Source organism: Ambystoma mexicanum, chromosome 6q (genome assembly GCF_040938575.1).
Source record: "Ambystoma mexicanum isolate Mex_15411 chromosome 6q, UKY_AmexF1_1, whole genome shotgun sequence".
In the NCBI taxonomy this organism is placed as follows: domain Eukaryota; kingdom Metazoa; phylum Chordata; class Amphibia; order Caudata; family Ambystomatidae; genus Ambystoma; species Ambystoma mexicanum.
In genome coordinates this window covers 82,577,548-82,604,923 of record NC_090937.1, presented here as the reverse complement: position 1 = coordinate 82,604,923, position 27,376 = coordinate 82,577,548, and the positions used below count along the sequence as shown (strand labels likewise).

Genomic DNA, 27,376 nt, shown 5'->3' with positions numbered 1-27,376 from the left:
CTCCCCATTGCATCTGGCCAGGATTGCAAGCGTTAGCTGCCTTGACTGTCGCTGCCGCTGAGTAATCACTTTCCTACCAATGGCATCTAACTTATTCCCTTCATTGTCTGGAGGATCTGAGGCTAAGACGAGGGGTTAGAGGACTTCTTTCTTGCTGCTGCCGAGACCACCGAGTCCGGAGAAGGCTGCGAAGGTAGGCACTTGGGTGCAGACTCCAGCACCCAGTACTTTTTTCTCCAGCCTATTCCTCTTCGCCGGGGCTGAGGCCAGTTTTCTCATCAACACCAGTTCCTTGTCCCAAACGTTGTGCAGGAGAGGCACTGCGAGAAAAGTCTTCCTTTTGGCTTCACGCCATTGGTAAAGGAAACCGTCCTTCTTGGTCTCTTCTGGCATCAGCTGGAAATCTCAGGTGCTCTGGCTACCATGGCATGGAACAACCCCACTTCGTCCGGGGGAGAATCCCGTGGCGGCGGAGAAACGCTGCTGTCGTCAGTGTCCGTAGTCTCTGTGCCCATCCCTGTGTCCGTAGGGGGGGGCTCATGTACAGAGGTTGATGCGGTAGTGTAGGGTGCCGTCTCATTCTCTTTGCCGGGTGCTGGGCTGGTGTCTCCAGGGCCGGAGGCGGCGTCCGCATCCTCTTCTGGATTTCCGACACCTGGGTGAGGGGGGGCGAGAGGTTATGTAGCGATACGTCCCTCTGAGGTGTCGGGGGAGTAGGCTCTGCTGTTGCCCCCCACATTCCTTCAGCATTTCTGCTGTCGTTCCCCACTTCCTCCGGGACCATGTGAAGGGACACCAGGTCCCTCCTCATCTGAGGAACAAATATCCTTGCCCTGGAGCACAGTTGAGGCCTCTTCTACCCGCCCCCCACCCCCACCTCCTTTGCATCCTGAGGGGTCGGTCTCGGGCTTAGGGATGACATCCTCTTCTCCGGCGTCTTCTCCACCTGCTTGGTCGTGGCCTCCCATACCGGGTCAGACCCTGTTGCCTTCAAGAGGGCAGTCGCCACCAGATCCATCGTCGAGGATGACAGCCTGGGCCTTCAGGGGCAGGTTGGACTTCTTTTCCTGTGCCTTGGTCTTCTTCAGCAGCTTCCCTGGGTTAGCCGATTTCCCCTTCGAGGAGGAGCTGGAGCAATGACTGAAGATGGAGGCAGACGGTGAAGATGAGCGTGCCCTGCTCATTAAGGGACCCGCTTGCACGGCGACACCGACAGAAACAAACTTGCAGTGTTTGGCCTTTTCTTGGAGCCCCATGAATGGAGCGCCCTCAAAGGACTTAGAAGCACGCTCCTCGGACCAGCCAGTCCTGGATGAGGCATGCCCCTGCTTGCCGCATGGGGTAGAGACCTTGACGTTGAGCCACGCTGCCAACCTACTGTGGCGACCCTTGACGGATTGCTTGGAAAAACCAAGGCAGATTTCACAATTCGCTTCCCTGTGGTCCGGATGGAGACCGTAGAAGCTCTGGAGGGGTTTGTCCTCTACAAACATGTTTCTCAATCCACAGCTGGAGCAGAGCTTGAGGGAACCTCCCTCCTTTGCCCAGACATGGTCCGACATGTACTGTGTTTTCTTTACTACCCAACAGAACCCTTCTCCTTCCTTAAATTAGCCTTACTCTTTGCTACCATCGCAAGGGTGGTTAAGTTAAACTCTGGTTGAGACAACCGTGTTGGCTCCAGATTGGTGTCTGCAATTCCTACACCCAAAAGGTACTGACTTTAAATCCCAACAGCTAGTAAAACATTATTGTATTCCCTCCTTTCCCCCATTCTAATGACATATGGTGATTGGTGGTTACTGAACCTAGTTTCACCCTCACATATGCAGTACTTAATGTCCTACATAACCAACCACTTTAAGTATGTTTATTTTGTGAACTGGAAGCCTCCCATCCTCCTCTCACTGCTTGACACTCATGAGTTCTCCCACTGCCACCACCTTTGGTCTTACCCTAATCTTCCTGCATGGGGCACGATGTAAAGCTTCAATAAATAAATATGTTCTCATACTTGTGTGTGCACACATTGTTATTTACAGGGAAATTGTGTCACCCTGCATTCTGGCCTACCACACTCCTCTGAAGAGTTTATCTTGATTGCAAGACTAGTAGTTGGTGAGAAAAGGAAACCTTAAAACGTGCATGTTTGATAAGCTTTGGAAGAGAACTACGGACCACAAAGGGCTCTGGGATAGTCCACCTAATAGTGCATCTACAAATTACATAGGAAGAAGTGAAGTAGTTACTGTAGACGACCTTTGCCTATGCCATCAAGTAATGTGTGCTACTTGCTTAGTGGGTTTGTGGACAAGACACCAGTGGATTTCGTTTTAGACCACACTGTGGTAACATTTTGTGCCGGGGTCAGGTTGTTGGTCATAGCTTTTCACACTGGCCAGAAATGTAGCCTATAGTTTCTGCCAGAGCCATTCTGGAATGTTCAGGAAACCCAAGTAAATATGCCAATACAATCCTGTTTGCCTTTAGAACAGCACTGGCATGAACACTCTGGAAAACACCCGAACCCCCCCTGATGTCTTTGTACCAGTGCTGGCGTAAAGGCAAATTAACTGTTATGGGATCCTGTTTCACCATAAGGCTGAATGGAATGTTGAGGTGGGTCCAGAGAACACCTGATGTTCCAGGTAATTTAGCCCCAGGGATACTGTGGTCTATCCACCGGTGAAACACTTCCATAGTGACACAGGTAGTCCTGATGGGCACCGCGCCATACGAGCCAGTAGTGGCAATTTGGCACATGAGCTGGTTTGGTTGGCTTTAAAAGACACCAGTTGCATCTATTCTTGGACTCACTGACCCCACCAAGTAGGTGGTGTATGAAAAGTAACATGCTGGGGGAAGTGACAGAACAAGTATTAACAGGTGATGAATTCCTGACATTTTGCTGGAGGATGTGAGAATAGCTCAAACGCAGTACCCTTGAACAGAAACCTGATGGGAATTAACATTGGGAGTGCAAGGCTCGAGCCAAGAACCTTTGGCATAAGCAGAAAACATTAAAGAAGGATAAAACTGATAAGTGGACCCAGTGAGATAGGTAGACATGGAGCAGAAAAGCACAGCTGCCCAAAGCCAGACTGTCTCCAACAGACAAAAGGACTGGGGAGGGAATACGATGTGGTAAAGACATCTTTTAAAGTTGCGTTCAGCACACTCTGGGGAGGTATGGGGGGCGGGTGGTCCAGAGCCTGCAAGCCTGAATGTCACTTGAGCAAGGGTTAACAGGGACATGACAGGAGAACTAAAGACAGGTGCTCAAAAATGTAAGGTAAACACTGTTATAGAGCAAAGAACTGACAGATTATATTGAACATTAATTTAATATTCAGAACCAGTTATCGTGTAATCATAGGGCTACATTGATATACCTGTTTTGCATACTGTGAGCTGCTGAAATGGAAATCTTCATGTTGCCTGCTGTGGCCCCCCTGTACCTAGATGTACAGATTACGAAAAACAATTTGTGAGTCTTTCAACTACTATGCTGTGCGCACACCCAGAGTGCTACAGCCTCCTTTCAAATTAATCAAGGGTCTTAGGAACAACTTCTAACACACTTCACTCTGCTGTCAAATAACGCCATATCCATTCTATAAAAGCAGGTGAACTTCCAAAAGCTTTGTGATGCCTATTAAGAACAAGTTACTTACCAAGTAATAACGCATTCATTATACGGTTTAGTGATAGACGTTTTCTTTACCAACATTTAAAAGCAAAGATGGTAAGGTGAAGGTCAAACCCCAGAAGTCCCAAGTAACTACATCATGGAGCAGAGACTGAATAATGCTAACAGACTAGGTGACGAAAGCACAAATCGCAGAAGACCTACACGGAATTGGCTTTACTGGGTAAACAATGCATTGCCCATGGAGGTCTTTACATATTGAACTAATGTCACAATAGCAAAGCTCAACCAATCAGTGGAGCAGAATAGTCTAATCATGGACCTTTCTGAAGTAACATGCCCAAGCACATTATCCTTCATCCGCTTGTTGGGGAGATTTTCAATTTTTATGCCAAATCCCCTCGGTGAGACCCTCAGCACTTTTTGCTGGACATCTTGACCTTTTTGTTCTCCTGAATGAGGGGAGTCTCCCCACGCCCCCCCCCCCATTCATCCTTTTTGCTCTGACCATAGGAACCCTGTTCATTGTGTTTTTATTACTTTGTTTTATGGAGTTTTGCTTTCCTCCATACTTTTTGAAGGCATCTGTTTCACATTTGCAGCACATAGCACCTTTTGTGCAGTGTTGCTGTGAGCCCTTTGGGCTCTCCTTTTTATATTGTGTTATTTCCCCTCGAGAACAGCTGTTCTCAAGATTAGAGGGACACTTTTTATCCTTATTAGCTTTTCCTTTCGAGAGATCAGCCCATCCTATGTGGAGTATTGTATTGGGTTATTTATAAAACGCTCTTTCCCCACTTGTGTGGCATCAATGCACTTTTTTTGTCTTGGTTGGAACACCCTTGGTGACCGTAGTCGGAGTGGTTGGAAATTCTAGGGAGTTTCGCTTAGGAGATGCATGTGTGCATATTGCCATTTTAAGACTTGGGTGGCTGGCAAGCCTCGACTAAGCAGCCCAAGAGGTGTCAGACACATGGGTGGGTGCTGTTGAGGGTTAGATATAGACTGCTATTATTCAGAGAGACTATGTGAAGCAAGCTATACCGGGTTCCTTTTGGGTGGAGGTCGCTGCATGCTAGTGGCAGAGGTGCGTGAGGTGTTTCGGTCTGGACGGCTATGTGCGAACTAGACCGATGTGCTTAGCTGTAGCCGTGTTCTATCGTGCATGGATGCTTGGCAGTGCCTGCGTCCACACTAGTGGTGTGAGAATATATACGTACTGTAGGCTTTTGCTCAGCTGGGGCAATATTTGTCCAGGTCTATAACAGAGTCCTATAACAATGGACCTAGGTTTCATACTGTAGCCGGTACCCAGTGTATATTGAACAAAGATGGAGGCAACATCTAGGTTTGAGAGTCCTGTATAGTGGGAGAAAGGACTATGTTTCACAGTGCAGTAGGTTTAAGCATATGGTAAACAAAGACGGAGGCTACGCCTAGATTTGAGAATCCAGTTTAGTGTCACAATGCGGTAGGTTTCATCATATAGTATATAAAGATGGAGTCTGCACCTATAATTGAGAACCCTTTCCAGTGGGCGGGAGGCCTAGGTTTCAAAGCAGGCAGCCTCGTCATTGAATAAACAAAAGGAGAATGCTTAACCTAAATTTGAGAATCCTGCATGGTGGTAGGGATGTGGGGGCGCGGTGGCCTAGGTTTCTCAGAGTTGTAGGTTTCAGCCTATAGTACGGTAGGTTTGCGTAGTATGCCAGTCATCAATGGTTTGTCGTACCTAGATTTGGAAATATATTTGTAATGGGGGGTTGCTCGAGTTGACAGCTTCCCTGAATGAGCAATGGAGGTTAACAGTGGAAATGTTTACTTAGTGATGGGCATGTGCTACCCTGGGCTAGTTCTATTGTTAGTCATCTCACGAGGACCCGCAGGCGGGGGCGCAGATGAGAATGTTGCGAGTGTGCCACAGTGAGAGCTGCTGGCTTACCTGGAGTGCTCGTCAGGCTGGCGTGTTGTGGGTGGGTTCAAAGTGGATCAGGTATGCCACAACGAAAGCTGCTAGCTTACCTGGATTACTAGTTGGTTGACAGTGGTGGTGAGCAATATGTGGTGGTGTTTCAGGCGAAACCGCTGTGAGAACTGCTAGCCCCCGAGTTGTGATTGAGGCAGGGGAGTTTATTAGTGGTGTATTCACAGGGTGCAGTGGATTAGAAGAGTATTGGGAAGAGCCAGGTTTTAAGCGCCTTCCTGAATTTCAGGGGGTTTTCAGTGTTGTGGATGTGTAAGGGAAGGGAATTCCAGATTGGTGCTTGGACGGCAAAGGGGGAACCACCAAGCCTTCTGGAGCTGTGGGTGGGATCACTAGGCGAAATGCAGTGCGAGATCGGAGGTACCTGGAAGGTTGGTAGGGGACAATTTTGTCTTGGAGGAATTTAGGGCCGGTGTTGTGGATTGCGCAATGGGTGAAAAACATGGCTTTGAAGGTGGTGTGTCAAGCAGGTTAATGGGCAGGCATGCTGCTGCATTTTGGATTCTTTGGAGTTTCCTTAGTTGGGATGCCGGGGCTCCTAAGTAGAGGCAGTGTGCATAGTCTAGGCGGAATTGATAGGCGAGAACCGGTGTGGATAGGTGCGGTAGGGGAAAATCCGCCTGAGGATACGTAGATGGAAGAAAAAGGTTTTGGATATGCTGGTGGTGTGTTGGGTGAGGGATAAATCCAAGTCAAATTTGAATCCAAGGTTTTTAACCACATCAGAGGGTGCCGGTGCTTGTCCTAGTGAATCGGGCCACGGGATTGGCTGGGTGATGAGCTGTTTTCCCACAGACTAGGATTTTGGTTTTCCTAGGGTTGAGGATGAGGTGATTGGTCATCATCCAGTGGTCAATGTCAGAGAGGCACGATGACGGGTCCGGGCTGCCAGAGCCTTCGGAGATTGGGATTTTGAGGATGATCTGGGTGCCATCTGCATAGCTGTAGCAAGTGAGGTTGTATGAGCGAATGATTGCGGGAATGGGTTGTATGTAGAAGTTGAAGATTAGGGGCGACGTGGACGCCTCTTGGCGGACTACTTTACAAACTGGACGTGATATGATGTGAACTGGTCGAGGTACATGATTTGCGACCGGTTAGAGATAAAGGATGAAGTGCGACGGGTTAGAGCTAAAGGAGGGCTGTGCTTTTGATTCCTAGTGTATGTAATCTAACTAATAGAATCGAGTGATTGATAGTATTGAAGGCTGCAGAGAGGTCTAGCAGGATGAGAACTGCGCAGCTGTCTGCGTCAGATCTTTTTAGGTCGTCCCAGATTAAGACTAGTGAAGATTTTCTTCCCCTTAGTGGTCTGAAACCTGATTGCGCTGGATCGAGGAGGTTGTTGGCTTCGGCAAATTGGCCAAGTTGTTTGTAGGCAGCACGATCAATCAGTTTGGCGATGAAGCGCGTATTGGAGATAGGTCAGTAGTTTTGGGGGAGGAGTGGGTCAAGAGTTGATTTTTTTGAGAATGGGTTTGGTGTAGGATGTTGTTAGGGCTTTGGGGGAAGATCCTGATGTGAGGGAGTGATTAAGGATTGTGTTAGGCAAAGTTTGCATGCAGTACCCTTTGGGTGCACTACACACAACTCTGACTACAGGTATAGGAAACCCAACCTTTGGTAGAAGCTTGTACTATACAGATTTGGTAGAGTGTTGAGCAGTCAGGCTTATCTCAAGAGGGGTCAATGTGAGCTGTAGGGGAGTTACACAGAGATTCACAGTGACAAGTATTTAAATAAACTCTTACACTCAAGGTTTCCTGAATAAACAAATACACTTCAAAACACACTCTTAATAGTCTAAAATCAGTGCAGATCCTTTTGGGATGGCCCACAGACACAACCCCATCAGGTGAATTCAATAGCTAGGGTGCTGGGGACATTAATATCTTACTGTTTGCATTTAAAATACTGTTGAATTTGGTAAAAGGAATAGGTTATTTAGAACATACAAGAGACCACAAATATTCTTAAGCAGGCAAATACTTTCAGGTCCTCCAAGAAGAGTCATTCAGTGAAAAAGGCTTAGCCAAAGTCAATAGGCAAATGTCCTTCTGAGCTGAAGTACTTCTTTGCAGGTAAAGCAACTCTACAACAAGAGGGTAGTTCCTTTGTATTGAAGAAAAAGTGCAGCAGATGACTTCCGATCCTGTGCAACTCTGCAGATCTCTCTGTTCCTGGGCCTCAGTCGTGGGGACAAGAGGGAGGATTTCTGGGCACTCCTGCACTGCAATGGGACAGTCACCACTCACAACCGGCAATCTTTCCAACAAGTGGAACTTCAGTGTTTTAGTTCCATGTGACTACCGCAAATAGCAACAACGTGGTTCATGGTTGTCAAGATGGACTTTCCTTGCTTCTGGGGTCCCGCAATCTGTTGAGTGGGCTCAGGCTCGGTCAGTCCTGCTTCCTGGGAGTCCGGAGGATCTTCCTGGAGCTCTTGGATAGCTCAAAAGCAATGCACACAATCTGGTGTTCCTCTCCCTGGCTATACGGTTTCCAGCTGCAGCTCTGCGGAAATGCAACCAGCTCCGAGAAGGATGTCCATGTGGCTTACTTTGGAGTTCATTGGTCCCACCAACTGAATGGGAAAAGTCGTCCTTGCAGCGGCTTCTCTGTCGATACGAATTTGGAGTTTCAACACAGCAGCAGGGCTTCAATAGGCAAACCAACGGTCCAGGAGTTGCAGTAGGCGTCCTCTTCAAGTTCGTTGTTTCCTTCGTCTAATGGTCGACTCTGCCTTCCAAGCCAAAAGCCTCGCGTTTATTCAGTTCTCGCCCATTCATTCCAGCCTAGCTGTCAGTCACCCAGCCAATCACTACAGAGTACATTTGGGTCTCCGAGGAGACTTAGCACAGGGAGTTTCAGGCACCTCCCTCACTTAGTGCCTACCACAGACACCCTGGAGCCCAGAGGCGGGCTTCACTTGTGAATCCCGCCAAAGGCAAATCGAACAATGGGACCACACCTGGTTTGGCGCGCAGAGTAAATCTCAAGAAGGACCATTCCACAAAGAAATGGCAAAAAAAGAGAGACCAGGGCCATTTTGACAAAAATGGCACCCTTGGGTGCTTTACCGCAGCTGCGAACGCAGCCTGCAGTAAATGCACACTGTGGTGGTTAAAACGAAACCACTGCCACAAGCCATTCAGTGAGAAAAGGGCAACATGAAAAATGTTACATGAGAAGCTAGACAAATGGGATACTAGGTAACCCCTCCAGCACCCTATTGTAAGATGGTGTGTGCTTGGTCTACAATGTTACACATGTAAGTAAAGTGAATTTCAGTTTACTGCTCTGGGAAACAGTTTACCCTGGAGAAGTTATTTAAACCTTTGGGTCCTGTGCCACTGCACTGAAGGTGCTGTGTGACAATGAAAAGATGATGCCTATGGAGTTTGTCAGACTCCACAACCAAAAGATGAAACAAAGCCCAGAAATCACATTAAAATACATGAGAGAGTGGGAAGGGTCTCACTCTCTCCAGGTTAAAAAAATCAAGTCCTCAAAATCCAGCAAAGTTGCTGGGGGTCTCTAAGGTAGAGGGAATTAACACATTTGTAGAAGGTACGGATGAAGTATGTAGAAGGTACGGATGAAGTATGTAGAAGGTACTGGTGTAATACGTGAACGGTACGGGAAGTATGTGGATGGTACGGGTGAAATACGTGGATGGAGTGCATAAAACAACTTGGAAATACACGGAACGGATTCGAATGCATGGAACGATTTCAAGTGCGTGGAGCGGACTGGAGTGCATAGAGCGGTTTGGACTGCAGGGAACGTTTGAAAGAGCTTGTAACCCACCATTTCACATCACCACGCTTACTCTCTTCTTTACACCACCATTCAACTAGAACACAGAGATACTATGACACCATTCGTTATAGCTGTTCTCATACCAACATCTGCCTCATACTCCCCATCACTCTAAACTCTGCTGGTTACACCCCCCCCCCCCAAAGCTAGGCGTTCTCCTCAGGCCTAACGCAGTCACAATCGTTCTGGATGAATCCTGCCAGAACGAACACATACTCTTGATCTCTCAACCACCACACCTACCGCTAAGAAGCAGCTATTACAAAAATGCCACATCAGCTGCACACATATCCGGTGCGCGCACACGCACACCTTTGACTCTCTCTACTGACTTGAACTTCGGTTCCCAAGGGCGTTCAACCTACCAGCGCCTTTAGACCATACCAATGGTAAATAAGGTGCTATATAAATGCAAAGTAACATAATGTAACATTTCTGAGAATTCTCCCTAACACTCGTCCCCCCAGACTAAGGGACAGGAGGATTTGATCCACCCCTGGAAGAATCTCCTTACTCCAGTCGGTCATACTTTCTGGAGAGACCATGTTAAAATCAAACCCCTGTAGGCTGATTGACCATTTTAACAATTTAGGATTTTCCCCTTCATCTGCATTAAGCATCTCAAGGACTGGTGGTCTGTTTGAATCACAAAAGTAGACCCATAAAAGTATGGTCTAAACTTCTTCAAATACCACACAATGGCAAACATTCACTTTCTATGGTTGCCCACGGTGTCTCAGGTTTCTTCAGTTTCCTACTGAAGCAGGTGGGAATTAGTTTCTTACCTGTAACTCCATTTCTCCAGCATTGGTATCTTTCATGGATTCAAATGCTTAGAATATTCCCCGTCGACAGACTGGGAGCCCTCGGTTGTTCCCAGTCTGTCGACGGGGAATATTCTAAGCATGTGAATCCATGAAAAATCCAATGCTGGAGAATGGGTGTTCCCTGCCTTTCTCATCCGGCAGACTCAGAGCTGCACCTATACCTGTATTGGAAGCATCTGTCTGTACAATAAAGAATTGGTTGTAGTCAGGAAATGTTAAAACTGGAGCTTGACAAAGGGCTTAAGTCCTTTAAATGCCTTAGTGCACTCTTCATTCCACCTGACCTTCTTGGGGAATGTGGGTGAGGAAATCACATTCAAGGGAGAAGCTATGGTCCCATAGTTCTCAATGAAGTTCCTATAGTAACCTGTGAGACCTAGAAAGGCTGTCACTTGGGTTTGAGTAGTAGGGGTGGCCCAGTCTTGTACAGCTTGTACTTTGCTAGGCAAAGGCCTTATTTCACCCACTCCCCCAACCTCATGTCCAAGGTAGACCACTTTACTCTGACCAATTTGACATTTACTTGCCTTTATGGTCAGATTGGCCTGCTCAAGAGCCTGCAATACATATCCTAAGTGTTGTGGTCCCCGGGTGCTCTGTCGGCTCTGAAAAAGGGAAAGGAGGGAGAGGGGAGTGAGTTAGTGGGAATAAGCTGGAAAAGTGCAAGAGAGCAGTCATGTGCTGTTGGCAGCCTCAGACCGGTGGGTCTGTTGGCTGGGCTTGGGATGTTTTATGGTCGGTAGTTGTCGTGTGCTGTTGTGCGAGTCTATGTGTGTTTTGTTGTAGTGTAGTGAAGTTTTTGCAGATGGTTGTGTTGTAGGCTTGTGGTTGCGTTTGGTTAAGAGTTTGAGAGGTATATGCAGAGGGGTTATATGGTTAGTGGATCGGTTAATTAGCATTGCTGTCCTTGCAATCATGTCTCGGTGTGATGCTTACTATCATTCACTATTCCATCTGAGTGTGGCACTTGCTAATCTTCAATATCCTATCTAGATGTGAGGCAGGCTAATGATCACGATTCCATCTAAGTGTGGCGCATACCAACATTCATATTTCTATCTAGATGCAACACAGGCTAAAGTTCAGAATTCCATCTAAGAGTGGCACACGCTAACATTCATAATCGTATCTAGATGTGACTAGAGGTGTGGTCAATATGTTCTTTCAAGCAGGGCTGAACACTGCAATGTCATCCAAGTATGCCATGCAGAAGTCCTCCATCCCATTCAGAACATGATCCACCATCCTTTGGAATGTAGCAGGTGCATTCTTTAGTCCAAAAGGCATAACCTTAAACTGGTAGAGGCCCCCCGGGGTTGAAAATGCAGTTTTCTACTTGGCATGGTCAGTCAGAGCTATTTGCCAATAGTCTGAGGTTAGGTCAAATGTACTGAGGTACTTAGCTGAACCAAGTTTGTCCACCAGCTCATCTGTCCTAAGTAAAGGATGGGCATCAGTCGTGGTGACTGCATTAAGGGCTCTATAGTCCACACAGAATCAACTCCTTAAATCCTGCCTTTGGTACTAGCATAACTGGACTAGACCATGGGCTTGTAGATGGCTCTATTACCTCGAGATCAAGCATCATGTAGACCCCGTCCTTTATGTGGGTTATTACATGGTCTGACATCCTGTAATCTCTGCTTTTAACAGGTAAACAGTCATCAGTGAGAATCTCATGCTGGCCCCAAGGGGTCAAGCCTGGTGAAAGTGAGAACAAAGGGGCAAAATGATGTAACAGAGCTTTGCGCTCCCCCTGTTGTTCCAGTGTCAGATCAGAAGAAGAAAGATTAACTCCTATCTTTCCATCTAAAGGTTGTCCTCTGAGGAGGTCAGGTAGAGGCTCACTCTAGCAGAGCAGAGGCTAGAAGCAAAGCTCCCGGTTCTGGTCTCGAGACCTAGCCCTTTAGGCAGTTGGTGTGAAAGACGCTGGGGGCCTGCGTAGGATTGCCTAAGTGCACCAAATAATTGACCTCTCAAGTTTTCCCACAACCTTGAAGGGTCCAATCCATTTGTCCTGCCAGGCCCTCTGCCTTGTAGGCACCATAACAAGAACTAGCTGGTCTTGAGTAAACAACCTTGTTGGCCTTCTGGTCATGCCAATGCTTCACCAGAGCCTGACCTGCTTTCAAGTTATCAGATGCTTCTGTCATCATGTGCGTCAGCCTAACACATAGTGACTCTCACTGCCTTGTGGGAAGGAGCACTCTCCATCCCCTACTTGATTAGGGTCAATGGACATTAACAGGATGACCAGGGAGAAGCTCAAAGGGACTGAATTCAACCCCTTCCTGAGGGACTTCTCTATAAGCAAAGAAGGCATGGCATTCAAAGGTCCCACTTTCTTCTAAGGGGTTCTTCTAAAGCACCGATCGTGCTCTAAATAGTTCTGTTAAACCTCTCCACCAACCCATTGGTCTGGGGATGGTAGGCTGTTGAGAACTTGTAGGTCACTCCACAGTTTTTCCACATGGCTTGCATGTTGTGGGACATAAAGTTGGATCCCCTGTCAGAGATAACCTCCTTAGAAAAACCTACTCTGGTAAAAATACCAAGTAGGGCCTGAGCGGTAACAGTCCTCATAGGTATGGCTTTAGGATACCGGGTAGCATGGTCTACCACAACCAATATAAATTGGTTGCCTGAAGCTGTTGGAGGGTCTAAGGAACCAACAATGTCGATTCCTACCCTCTCAAAAGGGACTCCCGCCACTGGGAGAGGCACCAAAGGTGCCACATTCTTGGCTCCACTCTTGCCAGATGTCTGACAAGTGTGACAGCTCCTATAGAATTTATCTACATTAGACCCCATCTTAGGCCAGTAGAAATAAAGAGAAATCCTTTCCTTGGTCTTCTTAAAGCTTAAGTGACCAGCTAAAGGAATCTCATGGGCTAACTGTAGAAACTGAGGTCTCACCTCCTGGGGCACTACAAGTCTTCTGTAGTCTCCTGGGGTAGACTCAACGGGTTCACTGTAGAGGAGGCCACCCTCCCAGTACAACCTGCGCTTCCCTGGCTCTTGCCCTTCCAGGTAGGAAGCTGCATGTTGGCGAAGTCCTTCAAAAGTAGGACACTCTTTGACCTCAGCCCTACAGGGGCCACCTTCTGCCAGTAAAGACTGCAGCTCAGGATGGTCTTTAGGATACAGATCTCCAACAGGGGGAAGGTCTTCTTCCAGCTCTGTCTCATCAGTAGCTGACTCACCACCTTCTGGTTGCCTCTTCTCCACTCAGTCTCAGCTGGTGGAGTAGTCAAAGGTGTGACTTAGGACTGTCCTCTCGGGGAGGTCCTGGTTTGATGCACAGGAGTGCTACCTTGTTTCCTGACACCTTGGGTTTCCCCTTGGTCTCCTTCCTTGAGATAGAAGTTGGCTTCTCCTGTGGATAGGGTCTCCTGTAACAACCCACTGAGAGTCATTTAAAGTGAGCTCTCTGGCCTTCCTAGTCTGCTCCTACTTCCTTTTAATGGGAGGCCAGGGGGTTCTTGAGACAAATCCAAGAGTTTTGAAGTCATTCCCCAGCAGGACTCTCCCAGTCACCTCACTTTGTACACTGACAGGTATTCTTACAGTCATTTTGCTGAACTGGATGAGAGCTGGTAGTATTGGAACCATCTGGATAGGGCCCGCAGCAAGCTTAGTGGGCCCATTGGGTGCCTTCGCAACATACTCCGGTTTGAAAAAGGTTTCATCCACCACTGTGATGCTGGCCCTAGTCTCTAATGGCAGGGGTCTCCGGACTATTTACAAGTACACTGTCCTTGTAGTATTCTTTTGTGTTATCTGGTATAAAGTTATGCACATCTACATTCTGCTGTTCCCACAGACCCAGGGACACTAAAGAAACACTGGCAGAGACTCCAATGAGGTCCTTCAGCCAGTAGTGGAAAGTTTCCACTTGCTATATGTACTTCTCCGTCAGTGATGAAGGCTAAGGAGGCAGTGTGGACCCCTGAAGGTTTACCCTTGTATCTGGAATCCCCTTTCACATGGTCCGTTGACCCACAAGCTTAACATTTTCCAAATGTTTTGACAAATGAGGGTTTCTGTTGACCTCCCTCTGTTTTGGCACCAGAGGTTTCACCAGACCGACCTGGTTTGCCATGTGCCTTACGCTTCTTATGTTTGTGGCCTTCTTTTGGATGGGAGGTTTTAGAATTCTCCTCGTCATCTTTCTTGTGCTGTTTCCCCTCATCCTTTTTAGTAGTGGCCCCAGAAGAGCATGTTGCATTTCCATTTCCCTTTGTTTGATGTCCTGATGTTTTGTTTCAGCTTGGATCTGTAATCTTTTGAACTCTAACTCAAGTCTCATTTTTTCAAGAGACACAAATTCTGGACTCCGTGCTGGACCTGGTGGGGTCCCTGTGGCTAAAGGTTGAGGCAAAAGGGACTATTGAGGCAAAGAGGGGCTCTCTTCCTGAGACGACTCTGACTCTTCAACAATATTAGCGTTAGACTCTGAATTATCCTCGGTGTGCAGTCAAATCGGAAAAAAAATGTTGAAAGACAAAAAAGTCGAAAAAAAACATTGAATACTTTTTTAAAATTTATATTTATTTTTTGGCTCTCGTATGTAAAAAAAAAAAGGTAAAAACAAAAAAAGGGGGTTCGTGTGACATCCACTGTACCCATGATCCCTCACGCGTTGAGGTCCCTCAGATTGTTGTTTTTCTGACATGAGGTGTAGCACGAGTACAGTTGTACCCAAGCAGATCCGTATCAGACAAGCTAATAAGCATCCATGTGCTTTCTCTCCGAGGGGAGGAAGGGTGGGTCGCAAGTAAATCTAAGCAGATACAAGCATCAGAAATACGATTACGGTGAGTAATGTTTCCCTTCTGGGGCTTTTGGAATCTGCTTAGATCACATGCTGTGCATAGATTAGCAAGCAGTGTTAGAAGGAGGTGGGATGTGAAGGTTCATGAGCGAATAAATGTCTTAGAACCGCTTGTCCCACTTGTGTATTTGTCTTGGAATGAGTGTCAATGCAGTAGTGCTGAGTTAAAGTATGTATAGAGCTGCATGAAGCTGCCTTGTAAATACTGTCTAAGGGGACATTTGCAATGAAAGCCAGGGTGGCTCCTGTGCCTCTTGTGGAGTGAGCCCTAGGCGTAAAAGGCAGTGTCTTATCTGATAGGTAATAGCACAGTTGGATACATCTGACTATCCACCTAGAGATGGCATTTTTTGAAATGCGGTCACCTTCTCTGCCTGGTGCTATGGAGACAAACAATTGATCTGTTTTTCTTAGCGGTCTGGTCTTATCTACGTAGGAGAGGACCGCTCTCCTCACATCTAGTGTGTGGAGTTTTACCTCAGCTGAGCTGTTGGGTTCCTGGAAGAAAGCCGGTAGCTTAATTGACTGGTTTACATGAAATTTGGAGATTCATTTAGGGGAGAACCTAGGGTGAGTATGTAAAACCAGCTTGTCTGAGTACAACAAAGAAAGGATCCTGCACTGACAATGCTTGAATTTCACCAACTCTTATGGAAGGGATAGCCACTAAGAAGGCAGTTTTATAAAATCAGATGCTTGAAACTTGTGCATAGGCTCGAAAGGTGGTCCCATGAGCTTAGCGACTACCACATGGTGATCCCACCCTGGCCGCGGGTTAGAGATTGGAAGGTGGAGTCTCTTTACTCCTTCCATGAATGCTTTGATGACCGGTAAGTAACAGTGCCTAGTGTTTGGTTTTCTTGATTCTTTCAAGATATCCATGCATCTCTGTGGCAGGTTGAGATGTCCGAACTCTATGACCTCAGGAGCCATGCTGCCAAGTTCATTGAGTGAGGCTGCGGGTGCACTGTAAGTCCCTCGTGCTGAGTGAGTAGGTTGTACTGGCACAGGAGTTTGATGGGAATCGCACATCGCCAGTTTGTGCAGATGTGGATACCATGGTTGTCTTGCCCACATAGGAGCAACTAGGATAAGCGTCATCGGTTCCTTGTGGATCTTGTTCACCACCTTCCTCATGAGAGGTGTTTGGGGGGAAAAGCATAAGCAAATTTCCCTGACCAGTTCATCCATAGGGCGTTCCCCTTGGAGCCTGGCTGGGGGGACCTGGAGGCGAAGTCTGGGCATTGACTGTTTTCACTTGTGGCGAATAAGTCTATTGCGGGGAAACCCCATTGAGAGAAGAGGTGTTCTACGACTCCTTCGTGTAGACACCACTCGTGTTCCTCTGGTAGGGGATCTCTGCTCAATGAGTCTGCCAGAGAGTCGAGTTCCCCTGAAACATGCTGCGACGACAGGAACATCTTCCGTTTGATTGCCCATTTCCAAATTTGCTGTGCAAGTCTGGACATATTCGGAAAACGTGTGCCCCCAGTTTGTTGATATAAAACATTGCTGTGGTGCCGCCCGTCAGGATCTGCTTCGCTAAATGGGATTTGAATGCCCGAAGGGCTTTGAATACTGCCAAAACTCTAGCAGATTGATGTGGTTCTGAGCTGCAGTGCGAAACCACAGACCCCGAGCTGTGTCATGAAGGTAGTGAGCCCCCCCCCATCCCGCTAGAGAGGCGTCCGTCGTGACAAACGCCTGTATCTCTGGATCGTAGAAGTGTTTCCTCTTCATTAGATTTTCCCCTGTCCACCAGCGAAGATTTTGTAAAAGTGTTGGCGAAACGACCAATACATCTTCCCACTGACCACTTGCCTGAGACCACTTTCTTCAACCACTCCTGCATGGGTCGCAGGCGCACCTGAAGAACCAGGTAAATGCAAGATGCCATCATGCCTATTAAACGCATTGCTTTGCGCACCCTTATCTGGCGGCCGGCCTGATAATGCACTATTTGCAGTAACACATTTTGTACTCTTTCCTCTGATGGAAAGACCAACCCCTCGTGTGTTTAAGACAGCTCATAGGAACTGTTTTGAAGTGCTTGGCACTAAGCTTGACTTTTTCTCGTTGATGGAGAAGCCCAATTGAAAGAGAAGGTTGATTGTTTGAATGTTTTGTCTGCAAATTAAGGGAGGGGCGGGGGGCTCCCCTATAATGACCCAGTCGTCCAGGTAAGGGTACACTGGAATTGCCCACCACCGCCAGTACCTTTGTGAAAACCCTTGGAGCAGAGGCTATTCCGAAGGGCAGCACTTTGAATTGGTAGTGTTGGTTCGCTATCTTGAAACGCAAGAATCGTCTGTGCGCTGGGAACATTGAAATATGAAAATCAGCATCTTTCATATCCAGTGTTGCCATGTAATCCCCTTTTTGAGTAGCGGGATTATCTCTTGTAGCGTAGTCATGCAGAACTTTTGTGGCTTGACATACTTGTTTGTAGGGCGCAAATCTAATACTGGGCGCATTGATAGGCATTTCTTTGGCACAAGGAAGTAAGTTGAATAAATACCCCTGTTTACCTGGTTGGCTGGGATGTCTTCGATGGCATCCTTTATTAGAAGTGTGGCTATCTCCTCGAGAAGGATACGCTGGTGTTCTTCCGAGTGGATCTTTTGCCGTGGGGTTGGTCATGGGGTCATTTGAGGAGTTATATACAGTATCTGCCTGCTACTGTGGACCGCACCCATCTGTCTGAGGTGATTCCCTCCCATGCGTGGGTGAAGATGGAAATTATCCCTCCTACTGGAGGCAGTGGAGGGCACCTGAAGTGGAATGTCACTGCTTTTGAGGTGGTGTGCCACCTCGAGAGGGTTTGCCCCAACCACAACCTTTGCGCTGTCCCCTACGATAGCCCTGGGAGGACAGACCTTTATTATTTCCACAGGAGCAGCCCTGGTTTTTCCCCGTTGAGAACTTTGGCTGCGAAAACGAGGCAAATTGCCATTACCCATTTGGCCGGGAGGCTTGTTGGTGAGTTGACCCAACAATTCAAGTGTGTCATACTCGTCCTTTGCGGTCTTAAGGGGGTCTTCGACAGCCTTACCGAAGAGCACACTGGGTTCAATAGGCATGTTTATTAGGATGGCCTGCGTTTCTGGTCTGAAACCAGACTGGCGCATCCACGCATGCCGATTAATAATACTACCCTGAGCAATGATTTTCTGGCATTGTCTGCCGCGTCAAGATTGGGCTTCAGTAAACAGTTTGACACTGCCCTCCCTTCTGCAGCCACCTGTGCTAGCTGGGACTTCAGGGCTATGGGGCAGATGAAAGTAAAGCCGACACTTCCTCCCATTTGCGGCAGTTGTAACTGGCCAAAAGTGTTGCATTGTTCGCACTTCTGGTCTGATAAGCTGCAGAGGAGGCAACCTTCTTACCCATGGTGTAAATCTTTTTGCTTTCCTTGTCGGGTGGGGCCTCAGAGGGAGCAAGGGGGTTGCCTGCTCTTTTCCTAGTTGTAGTTACAATTAACAAGTCTGGCTTCAGCTGCCCTCTAAAATATAATGGGTCTGAAGGTGCAGGTTTAAATAGCTTTTCTACACGTGGGTTTACAGCCCTTGTAAGTTTAGGGGCTTCTAATGACGGTGGTATCCTGCTCTGCACTGACTTTATTAGAGGAATAAACTGTGCCACTGTTTTCTTGTCCCCAAGGATCTGTTCCACAAAGTCCTTCTCCTGTATCTACAGGGTGTCAATTTGAAAGTGCTCAGCCACCTTGGCTAGGCACCTCATTAAGAAGGGGTTGGTTATCAATAGGAAAAACAATTGGAGGGTCTTGATCAATAGAGAATAAAGGGTCTCTTGGTCAGCCTCCTGGTCCTCATCACAGCACAATCAGGCTTCAGACCACGACACAGAATCAAAACCACTCTGGCCTCAATCTGGGGCGATCTTAAGATCACCGCGGACTCTGCAGGATGCGCTGCACTAATACTCCTAGACCTCTGCCGCCTGCGACAAAATTAACCACTCAATCCTACTTGACCGCCTCCACTCCCTAGGAATCAGTGGAAACGCTCTCAAATGGATAGCCTCCTTCCTCAACAACAGGAAACAACCCTCCTCTCCACCTTTGCTTCTGTTGCCCGTCCAGTCAATACTGGAGTACCTCAAGGAGCATGCCTATCAGCCCTTCTTTTCAACCTATGTATGTCCACTCTCCCTGGAATAATCTGCCCCCACGACATCCTGTACTATAACTACACCGATGACACCCAAATAATCCTAAAACTCCTCTACTCAGACTCCAACTCTCAGCCCGACCTCGCAGCCTACCTCCTTGACATCGATCATTGGATGACAACAAACCACCTCCTCCTAAACCCCACTAAAACCAAAATCATGGCTTGTGGAAAAACCAAGCTTCTCCCACACCCTTTACCTTGGCCCACATCCATGGGCAATCCACCCACCAGCTCCGCCACAGTGAAAAACCTTGGATGCACTCTCGACTCTGACATAACCCTCTATCGCCAAATCAACAACGTATTTAAATCTCATCATTACCACCTCAAAATTTTTAGACACATTTTTCCCTACCTCTCCTTTCTTAACAGACTTGCCGCTGTTCAGTCCACTGTAATGTCGAGACTGGACTACGCCAACTCCCTCTATCTTCGAGTCTGAGCATAACACCTAATTAAATTACAAGAGCACAAAACGCTGTGGCCAAAATGCTACTAGCCCTGGGCCCAAGAGACCATACCTCTCCAGCTCTCAGAACTCTCCACTGGCTCCCAAGTTGGACGAAGGGCCACTTTGAAAACCCTATGCATCACCCACCAAGCAGTGCACAAAACCGGCCCGCTATACCTGCAAAACAAGCTAAAAACCCTACCACCCACTGCGCGCTCTAAGATCAAGCTCTGCCCTCCTTTTGGTGAGGATAGGAGGATCCTCATTCTCAGCCTTGGCTCCCACTGTATGGGACTCGCTTCCACCCCACATCCGACTGACCGAAGACTACTTGTCATTCCACAAACTACTGAAAACATTGCTCTTCCCATAACACTGATGACCACCCAAAATGTGTCCATACCCCCTGCAACCGAATGACGAAACACACAAAGAAGCTGTCGTACCTGGTGCACCACCCACATGATCGGACATAATGGATGGACTAGAGGGAATAATTGGAGTGAATAGAGTTGACGGATGGAGGAAACTGAGTGAATAGACACAGTAAACAGAAAATCAGAGTTGATCAAACAGAAAATAAAGGAATAAATGGAGTGGATGGAGCAGATGGTATGGATGGGGCAGACTTTGCGGATGGTGCAGATGGTACACCAGTACGCTTAATCTCTTCTATACACCATCATTCAACTAGAACACAGCTTTACTCCTGATAATTCGGCCTAGCTGTTCACATACGAAAACAGCCCCACAAACACCTCATCACCCTAATAAAACATATCTAGCTGAGCACATTCTGGCTAGCTTAGGTGTTCCTCAGGCCTAACGCAGCCAGAACGCAGTCTGGGCATCCACCCACCAGACTGAACACATCAACTGATTTCCTCAGCATCACACCTATCGCTAAGAAACCGCTATCATCCAACAACTAAACCAGCTGCACACACATTCCGGTGCACCCACGCACCATACAACACTCTCTACTGACTTGAACTATGGTTCCCGAGGGCGTTCAACCTACCAGCGCTTTGAGGTCATACCAATGATATATAAGGAGCTATATAAATGCCAAGTAACATAAGGTTCTGCTGTATCCTCACCGTACTGAGGGTCAGCTGCCTCTACAATAGAGAGATCTTTGTGTTCCGATTCTGGGTCAGAGTTCTATGACTGTACTTTGCAGTGGAACATCTGTACGAGACCTCTTAGAAGGGGGTTGGGTAGGTAGAGAAGAGACCTGTGACCCAGAGGGAGCTGAGGTGGGGGGAGTGGAAACTCTGGAAGTATGCAGGGTCTTTTTCGTAGAAATTGGCCATAAAGGTAATTCTCATCACCCTGTCCATGTCTTGTGAAGACCATTCCTTTGAATTTGGGATTACCAAAGGTTGTGAAAGTCCCAAGTCCTCATCTGTGGGAGGTATTACCTTAGATTTTTATTTATCTTGATGAGATATGGGCCTAGATGACATGCATTACTTACCGTAAAAGCATTTATGATGATTGTATCTGCTTAGATTCACATGCTGTGCATATGGTCCGACATCTAGTGGTAACAGCGGAGTATTGCATCTAGTCTTTCGGGGACCGAAAGGAGACGTCGGCATAGGCGTGTCTGAAAAACTATCCCTATCGTGACGTGTGTAGTACCCAAAATCCCTCACGCGCCGAGGTCCCTCCGATTGTATTTTTTCTGCCATGAGGGAGCCCAAGGCTATAGTGAGTGAGTACATGAAGAGAGAAATTAGTAAGAAGTCTATGTTCCTTCCACACCGAGCGGAGAGGCAGGGAGGGCGCATGTGAACCTAAGCAGATACAATCATCAGAAATGCTTTTACGGTAAGTAATGCATGTCTTCTCATGATTGTTAATCTGCTTAGAATCACATGCTGTGCATAGACTAGCGAGCAGTAACCGGAGGTGGGTGGTGAGAAGGAACAGTAGTCTTAGTACTGCTTGTCCCACCTGAGAATCAGCCCTAGAATGAGTGTCTAGGCAATAGTGTTTTGTAAAGGTGTGTACAGAACTCCAGGTTGCCGCTTTGCAAATGGACTCTAGGGGAACATTTGCAATGAATGCTATGGATGCCGCATTGCCTCGAGTAGAATGTGCTCTAGGCTTGAAGGGCAGTTCTCTCTTTGCAAGAGTGTAACATAGTGTGATGCATTTGACAATCCACCTTGATATTGCTGATTTAGAGACAGGATCCCCTTCTCTACCAGCTGCCACTGAAACAAAGAATTCTTTAGTCTTCCTCAGTGGTTTAGTTCTATCCATGTAGAACATGACTGCCCTGCGCACATCTAGTGTGTGAAGGCTTCTTTCGGCCATGTTAGTAGGTCTCTGGAAGAACGTGGGTAGTTTGACTGGTTCACATGGAACTTCGAAATAAATTTCAGCGCAAATCTGGGATGTGTGCGCAGAACTACCTTATCTTTGTGAACTGTAACAAAGGGGTCCAAAACCGAGAGGGCCTGTAGTTCGCTAACTCTTCTGATAGAATTGATAGCTACTAGAAAGGCTGTCTTGTAAGTCAGGTCTTTCAGACTAGCTTTATGCATAGGCTCAAAAGAGGGTCCCATGAGCCTAGTTAAAACCACATTTAGATTCCACCCAGGGGCTGGGTGAGTGATGTAGGGATAAATTCTTTTAACCCCTCCCATAAAGGCTTTAATCACAGGTATTTTCCACCATGACACCTTCTGCTGCGACGTGGTGTAGGCTGACAACGCCGCTAGGTGACCCTTTAAGGAATTGAAGACTAACCCAGAGTCCAACAGATGGGTTAGATATAACACAATGTGTGAAGGCGAGCAATCGGTAGGATTGACGCTTTTGGAACTGCACCAGATGACAAAACGTTTCCATTTGCTGGCATAGCAATAACGTGTGTTAGGCTTTCTTGCCTCCCTCAGTATGTCCATGCATCTTTGAGGGAGTTGCAGATGTCCAAACTCTAAGACCTCAGGAGCCAGGCTGCTAAGTGCAGAGTTTGTGGGCATGGGTGCAGTCTCTCCCCCCTGTCCTGAGACAACATGTTGTACGGGCAGGGCAGCTTGACTGCTGGGGAGAGGGACATTTCCATCAGGTGCGCGAACCAAGGTTGGCAGGCTCATGGTGACTGGTTCCACCTTGTTCAGAAGGGGAGTCGGGGGGCGGGTGGGTATCAGCGTAGACAAATTTCCCCGACCAAGTTATCCAGAGACAGTTCCCCTTGGATCGGTTCTGGGGGTACCTGGAGGCGTAATCTTGGCATTGGGCGTTCTCCTGAGTAGCGAACAGGTCGATCTCTGGAAACCCCGATTCTGCGAAGACGTTGGATACAATGTCTTCATGCAGTCGCCATTCGTACTCTTTTGGCAGAGGAAAATCTCTGCTGAGTACGCCTGCAAGCAGATTGAGTTCCCCTGGAACATGTTTGGATATCAGGAACATCTTGTGTTTGAGAGCCCATATCCAGATGTTTTGGGACAGCTTGGATAGCCCTGGAGAGTGAGTGCCCCCCTGTTTGTTCAGGTAATACATTGCTGTTGTGCTGTCGGTTAGGACCAGCACTGTCTTCCCTTGCATTTGCTCCTGAAAGGCTTTCAATGCTTTGAACACTGCTACCTGAGGGGACCACACTCCGTGCGCTGTCTGTTGAAGCAGGTGAGCCCCCCCCCCCCTCCACCCCATGAGAGATGAGTCTGTCGTGAGAGTGGCTTCCATTGCAGGGGGGGGTGAAGGTTTTCCCCTTCAAGAGGTTCTCCCTCGACCACCACTGCAGAGAGAGAACGAGGGCTGGCGAGACAACTAACAGATCTTCCCATTGTCCGCTGGCCTGACACCACTGGCTGTTGAGCCACTCTTGATTGGGACGCATGCACAGCCGCGTGTGGGGAACCAAGTATATGCATGACACCATCATCCCTAGCAAACGCATAGCTTTGCGTACCGTCACCTCTCGACTGGCTACATACTGAGGAACCTGAGAGAGCATGTTCTGAACCCTCTCGCTGCAAGGGAAGACTAGACCGTCTTCTGTACAAATTAGAGCCCCCAGGAACTGTTTTACTTGGCTGGGGACTAAGCTGGATTTCTTTTCGTTGATAGAAAATCCCAGGCTGAACAGTAGGTCTACTGTCTTTTGGGTGTTCGAAAAACAAACGTTGAACGAGTCCCCCGTGATGAGCCAATCGTCGAGGTAAGGGTAAAGTGGAACTGAAAGTCTGCGCAGGTGTGCCGCTGCCACTGCCAGGACCTTGGTAAACACCCTTAGCGCCGAGGCTATGCTGAAGGGGAGTACCTTGAACTGGTAGTGTGTAACGCTCACCTGATTCTCGCAGAGGCGCCGGTCTTGACTGGGCGACTACCGTATCTTCAAAGGTGATGTGTAGCACCCGGTTGGCTCTTTGGGCTGGACCTCTGTGCACTGTATGCCTGACGTGTAGAGTAAGATGTCTGCAGATAGAAAATATGGGGTTAATGAACTGGGGTTATTGGGGTGTCCCTATCTCTTTCCTCTTCTCCTCTCCTGTAGACCCCCAAAGGTTAACGCTCTCACCTTAGGTAAGTGAATGCCGAGCTCTCCATCTGCCTCGGGGCAGGGTGCTGTAACCAGTTTCTTCACTGGATAGGTAGCGCAGGCCTCTTGACTTCAGAGGACTGCTGTCCGTCGTTTACTGCACGAACGGTAAGTTTCGAGTCATTCAAATGTCTTTAAAGTCTTTAGTAATGATGTCTCTTGTTTTGCAGGGTTCCGGCGATGGCGGATGACGGGCTGAAGTGAGTTGAAGATGGAGCCCGTGTGATGAATAGAAGCGCCTGGAAGCACGTAAGTAAGCGCTTGTTGCCTGCTTCACTATGCGCTCTAACTGTCTTTTTATTTTGCAGGTACGAGTTCGGAGCGGCTGCAGGGTGCCGGAATACCCACTGGATTAGATGTGGAAAGGAGTAATGGTACGTGAGTATTAAAGTTCCCCAATGTCTTTAAACGCACCTTGTTTTGTCTTTCAGATGCGGGATGCAGCGCCGAAGGCCTCCGGAGCGTGCGAAGAGTTGGTAAACTTTTGTCTTTCAGATGCCGGAATGCAGTGTGAAGACCTCCGGAGCGCACGAAGAGTAGGTAAGCCTTTGCCTTTCAGATGCCGGAATGCTAAACTGTTCTTTCTTGTCTTTATAGGTGTTGCTGAAGACTGGATTCAGGATGGTAAGCCTTTGCCTTTCAGATGCCGGAATGCTAACCTGTTCTTTCTTGTCTTTATAGGTGTTGCTGAAGACTGGATTCAGGATGGTAAGCCTTTTTCCTTAGGCCCAGGACCGGATGCAGAAGACACGATGAGCGTTCTGCTGCAGAGGTTGCAGAATAACGCAAAGCAAGATTCATCCACCGGGTGTGGTTTAAATAGCCTCCTGTAGTGCTTATGTGTCTCCTTCCACAGCCACGCCTAAGTAAGAAAAGAGTTCCTGGTAAGAAAAGAGTTCCTGCCTTCCAGAAGAGTTCCAGTGTTCTGAATCTAGGGAGTGGCTCCAGCCCCACCCAACAGGAAAAGTAGTTCCAAACAGAAGAGGATCAGAGGCTCAACTGGCAGGCAAGTAAGCAGCATGGTCTGCTGAAGGTAAGTCCACCCAAGCATTATGAGCCCGGCGCTTCCAGCGCTGGGACTGGGCATATTTATGAGCCTGGTGCCACTGGCGCCAGGACTGGGTCCAAAAGGTCCCAATTGGGACTGGTTGGCACTCGGAACCTGGGTTATGGATCTGCTTCCAAGGGAGTTGGGAAAACCCTGACCTTTTGGAAGCAGAGATCATGACATAGTGTTTGTCCTGAATCACGAACCTTAGGAATTTTCTGTGCGCTGGCAGCATTGAAATATGAAAGTATGCATCTTTCATATCCAATGTTGTCATGAAGTCCCCCTGTTTTAGCAATGGGATCACCTCTTGCAGTGTTACCATGTGAAACTTCTGGGGCTTTATGAACTTGTTCGCTGGGCGCTGGTCTAGAACAGGATGCATGGTGAGATCCATTTTGGGTACAAGGAAGTACACTGAATAGATACCCTCGTTTACCTGAAGAATCGGGATGGCTTCTATGGCGTCCTTTCCCAACAGCGCTTCCACCTCTTGGATCAGGATCTGCAGATGTTCCGGTGAAAGGTGTCGATGTTTCGGCAGTCTGATCTGTGGAGGTCGGGCGAATTCCACGCAGTAACTGTGGGCGACCCTCTTTAAGACCCACTGGTCTGAAGTTATCCCCTCCCATGCCTTGAGGAAAGATGTTAATCGCCCCCCGACCGGGGAGACATGGGAGGGGACCTCTACTTGGTCATTTCTGACCCGAAGTTGACACTCCTCTGGAATTGGAGCCTCTACCTCTATTCTTTCCGCGCTTCTGACCCCTCTGGGGGTAGTAAGTGGGGCTTGCAGGAGGTTGACTTTAAGTTGCCCATGCCGAAATTATTTTGAGCGGCGCAGGCTTGTCCTCGAAAGGACCGCCGAGAATGACTGCCCCTCTGTGAAGAGGGTTTTTGGGAAATCTGGTGCAGCGACTTAATAGTCTTGTGCTCCTTCTTGGCTGTCTCCAACGCATCGTGTACCGCCTTCACGAAGAGGTTGGCCTCTTTGATGGGTTTGTTGATAATGGATGCCTGGGTCTCAGGCCTGAAGCCCGACGTGCGCAGCCACGCGTGTCTCTTTAGGAGAGTACCCTGTGCGAGAGACCTGCCTGCTGTCTCTGCGGTGTCCAGGGTATTCTTTACAACATTCTGATTGGCAAGTTTGCCCTCCGAGACAATGGCGAGAAGCTTGGCTCTGGTTGGTTCTGGAACCTCCTGAAGGCCTTCCTGGAGTAGGTTCCATTGGGCGTCGACGTAGCTTGCCAGTAACGTTGTGTTATTGGCAATCCGGACGGTATAGGCTGCCGCCGACGTAACCTGTTTGCCTAAGGCATACAATCTTTTGGACTCCTTGTCCAGGGGTGACTCCCGTGGCAAGGGGAACCCCTGCTCTCTTGCAAATGTTGGTCACCACCAGCGAGTCTGGGATTGCGTGTCCTTTGATATAAAGCAGGTCAGTGGGGGAGGGCCGGAAAAGTTTTTCGACCCTTGGGTTTACATCCCTAGTCTGAGCGGGTGTGAGTAAGGAAGGGGCCAGCCGTCTCTTTACAGAGCTCAAGAGGGATAGACCGGCTTGCCGGAGGCTTTTCATTAATAATATCCCCCGCGAAATCTTGTTCGGGCAAGGCTTCCAGCGTGGCAATTTTAAAGAATTCCGCTGCTTTTTTCAACATGTTGTTGAAAGCCATTTGATCATCCACCGGGGAAGCTTGTAGAATCGGGGTGGATGGGGGGAGAGTCGAGACCAACGATATCAGAATTGTGATCACCATGCTGGGTGTCCTCCCAGTTGTCCGTTGCCCCTTGATCTTCCCCATAGTTGTCCAGAAAAGAAGCCTCCTCTTCTTCTGTATAGATGTCTCTATACGTGTCCATCTGGACATCTTCTTGACAGTCAACTTGGTGTTGGACATCTAGGTGTTGGGCATCTTGTGTTTGAGGGTTAGGATCTACCCAAGCTCTTTTCGGCAGAGGTTGATCAGAAGCCCTGAAAAACTGCTCCAGCCGATCCATACACCCCTC

At 48.1% G+C, this 27,376-nt stretch overlaps 1 protein-coding gene across 7 annotated transcripts in view; it reads right to left on the bottom strand.

Moving 5' to 3' along the window:
• The window catches only part of YTHDC1 (YTH N6-methyladenosine RNA binding protein C1), a 286,099-nt gene that overhangs the window by 13,315 nt on the left and 245,408 nt on the right, over positions 1–27,376 (bottom strand). For 4 of the 7 annotated variants that reach the window (XM_069630504.1, XM_069630505.1, XM_069630507.1 and 1 more), the window contains one exon: positions 3,393–3,458. The exons of the other annotated variants lie outside the window; for them this stretch is intronic. In XM_069630504.1, coding sequence (XP_069486605.1) covers positions 3,393–3,458 — 66 coding nt within the window. The remainder of the gene's footprint in view (positions 1–3,392; positions 3,459–27,376) is intronic. 7 annotated transcript variants of the gene reach the window in all.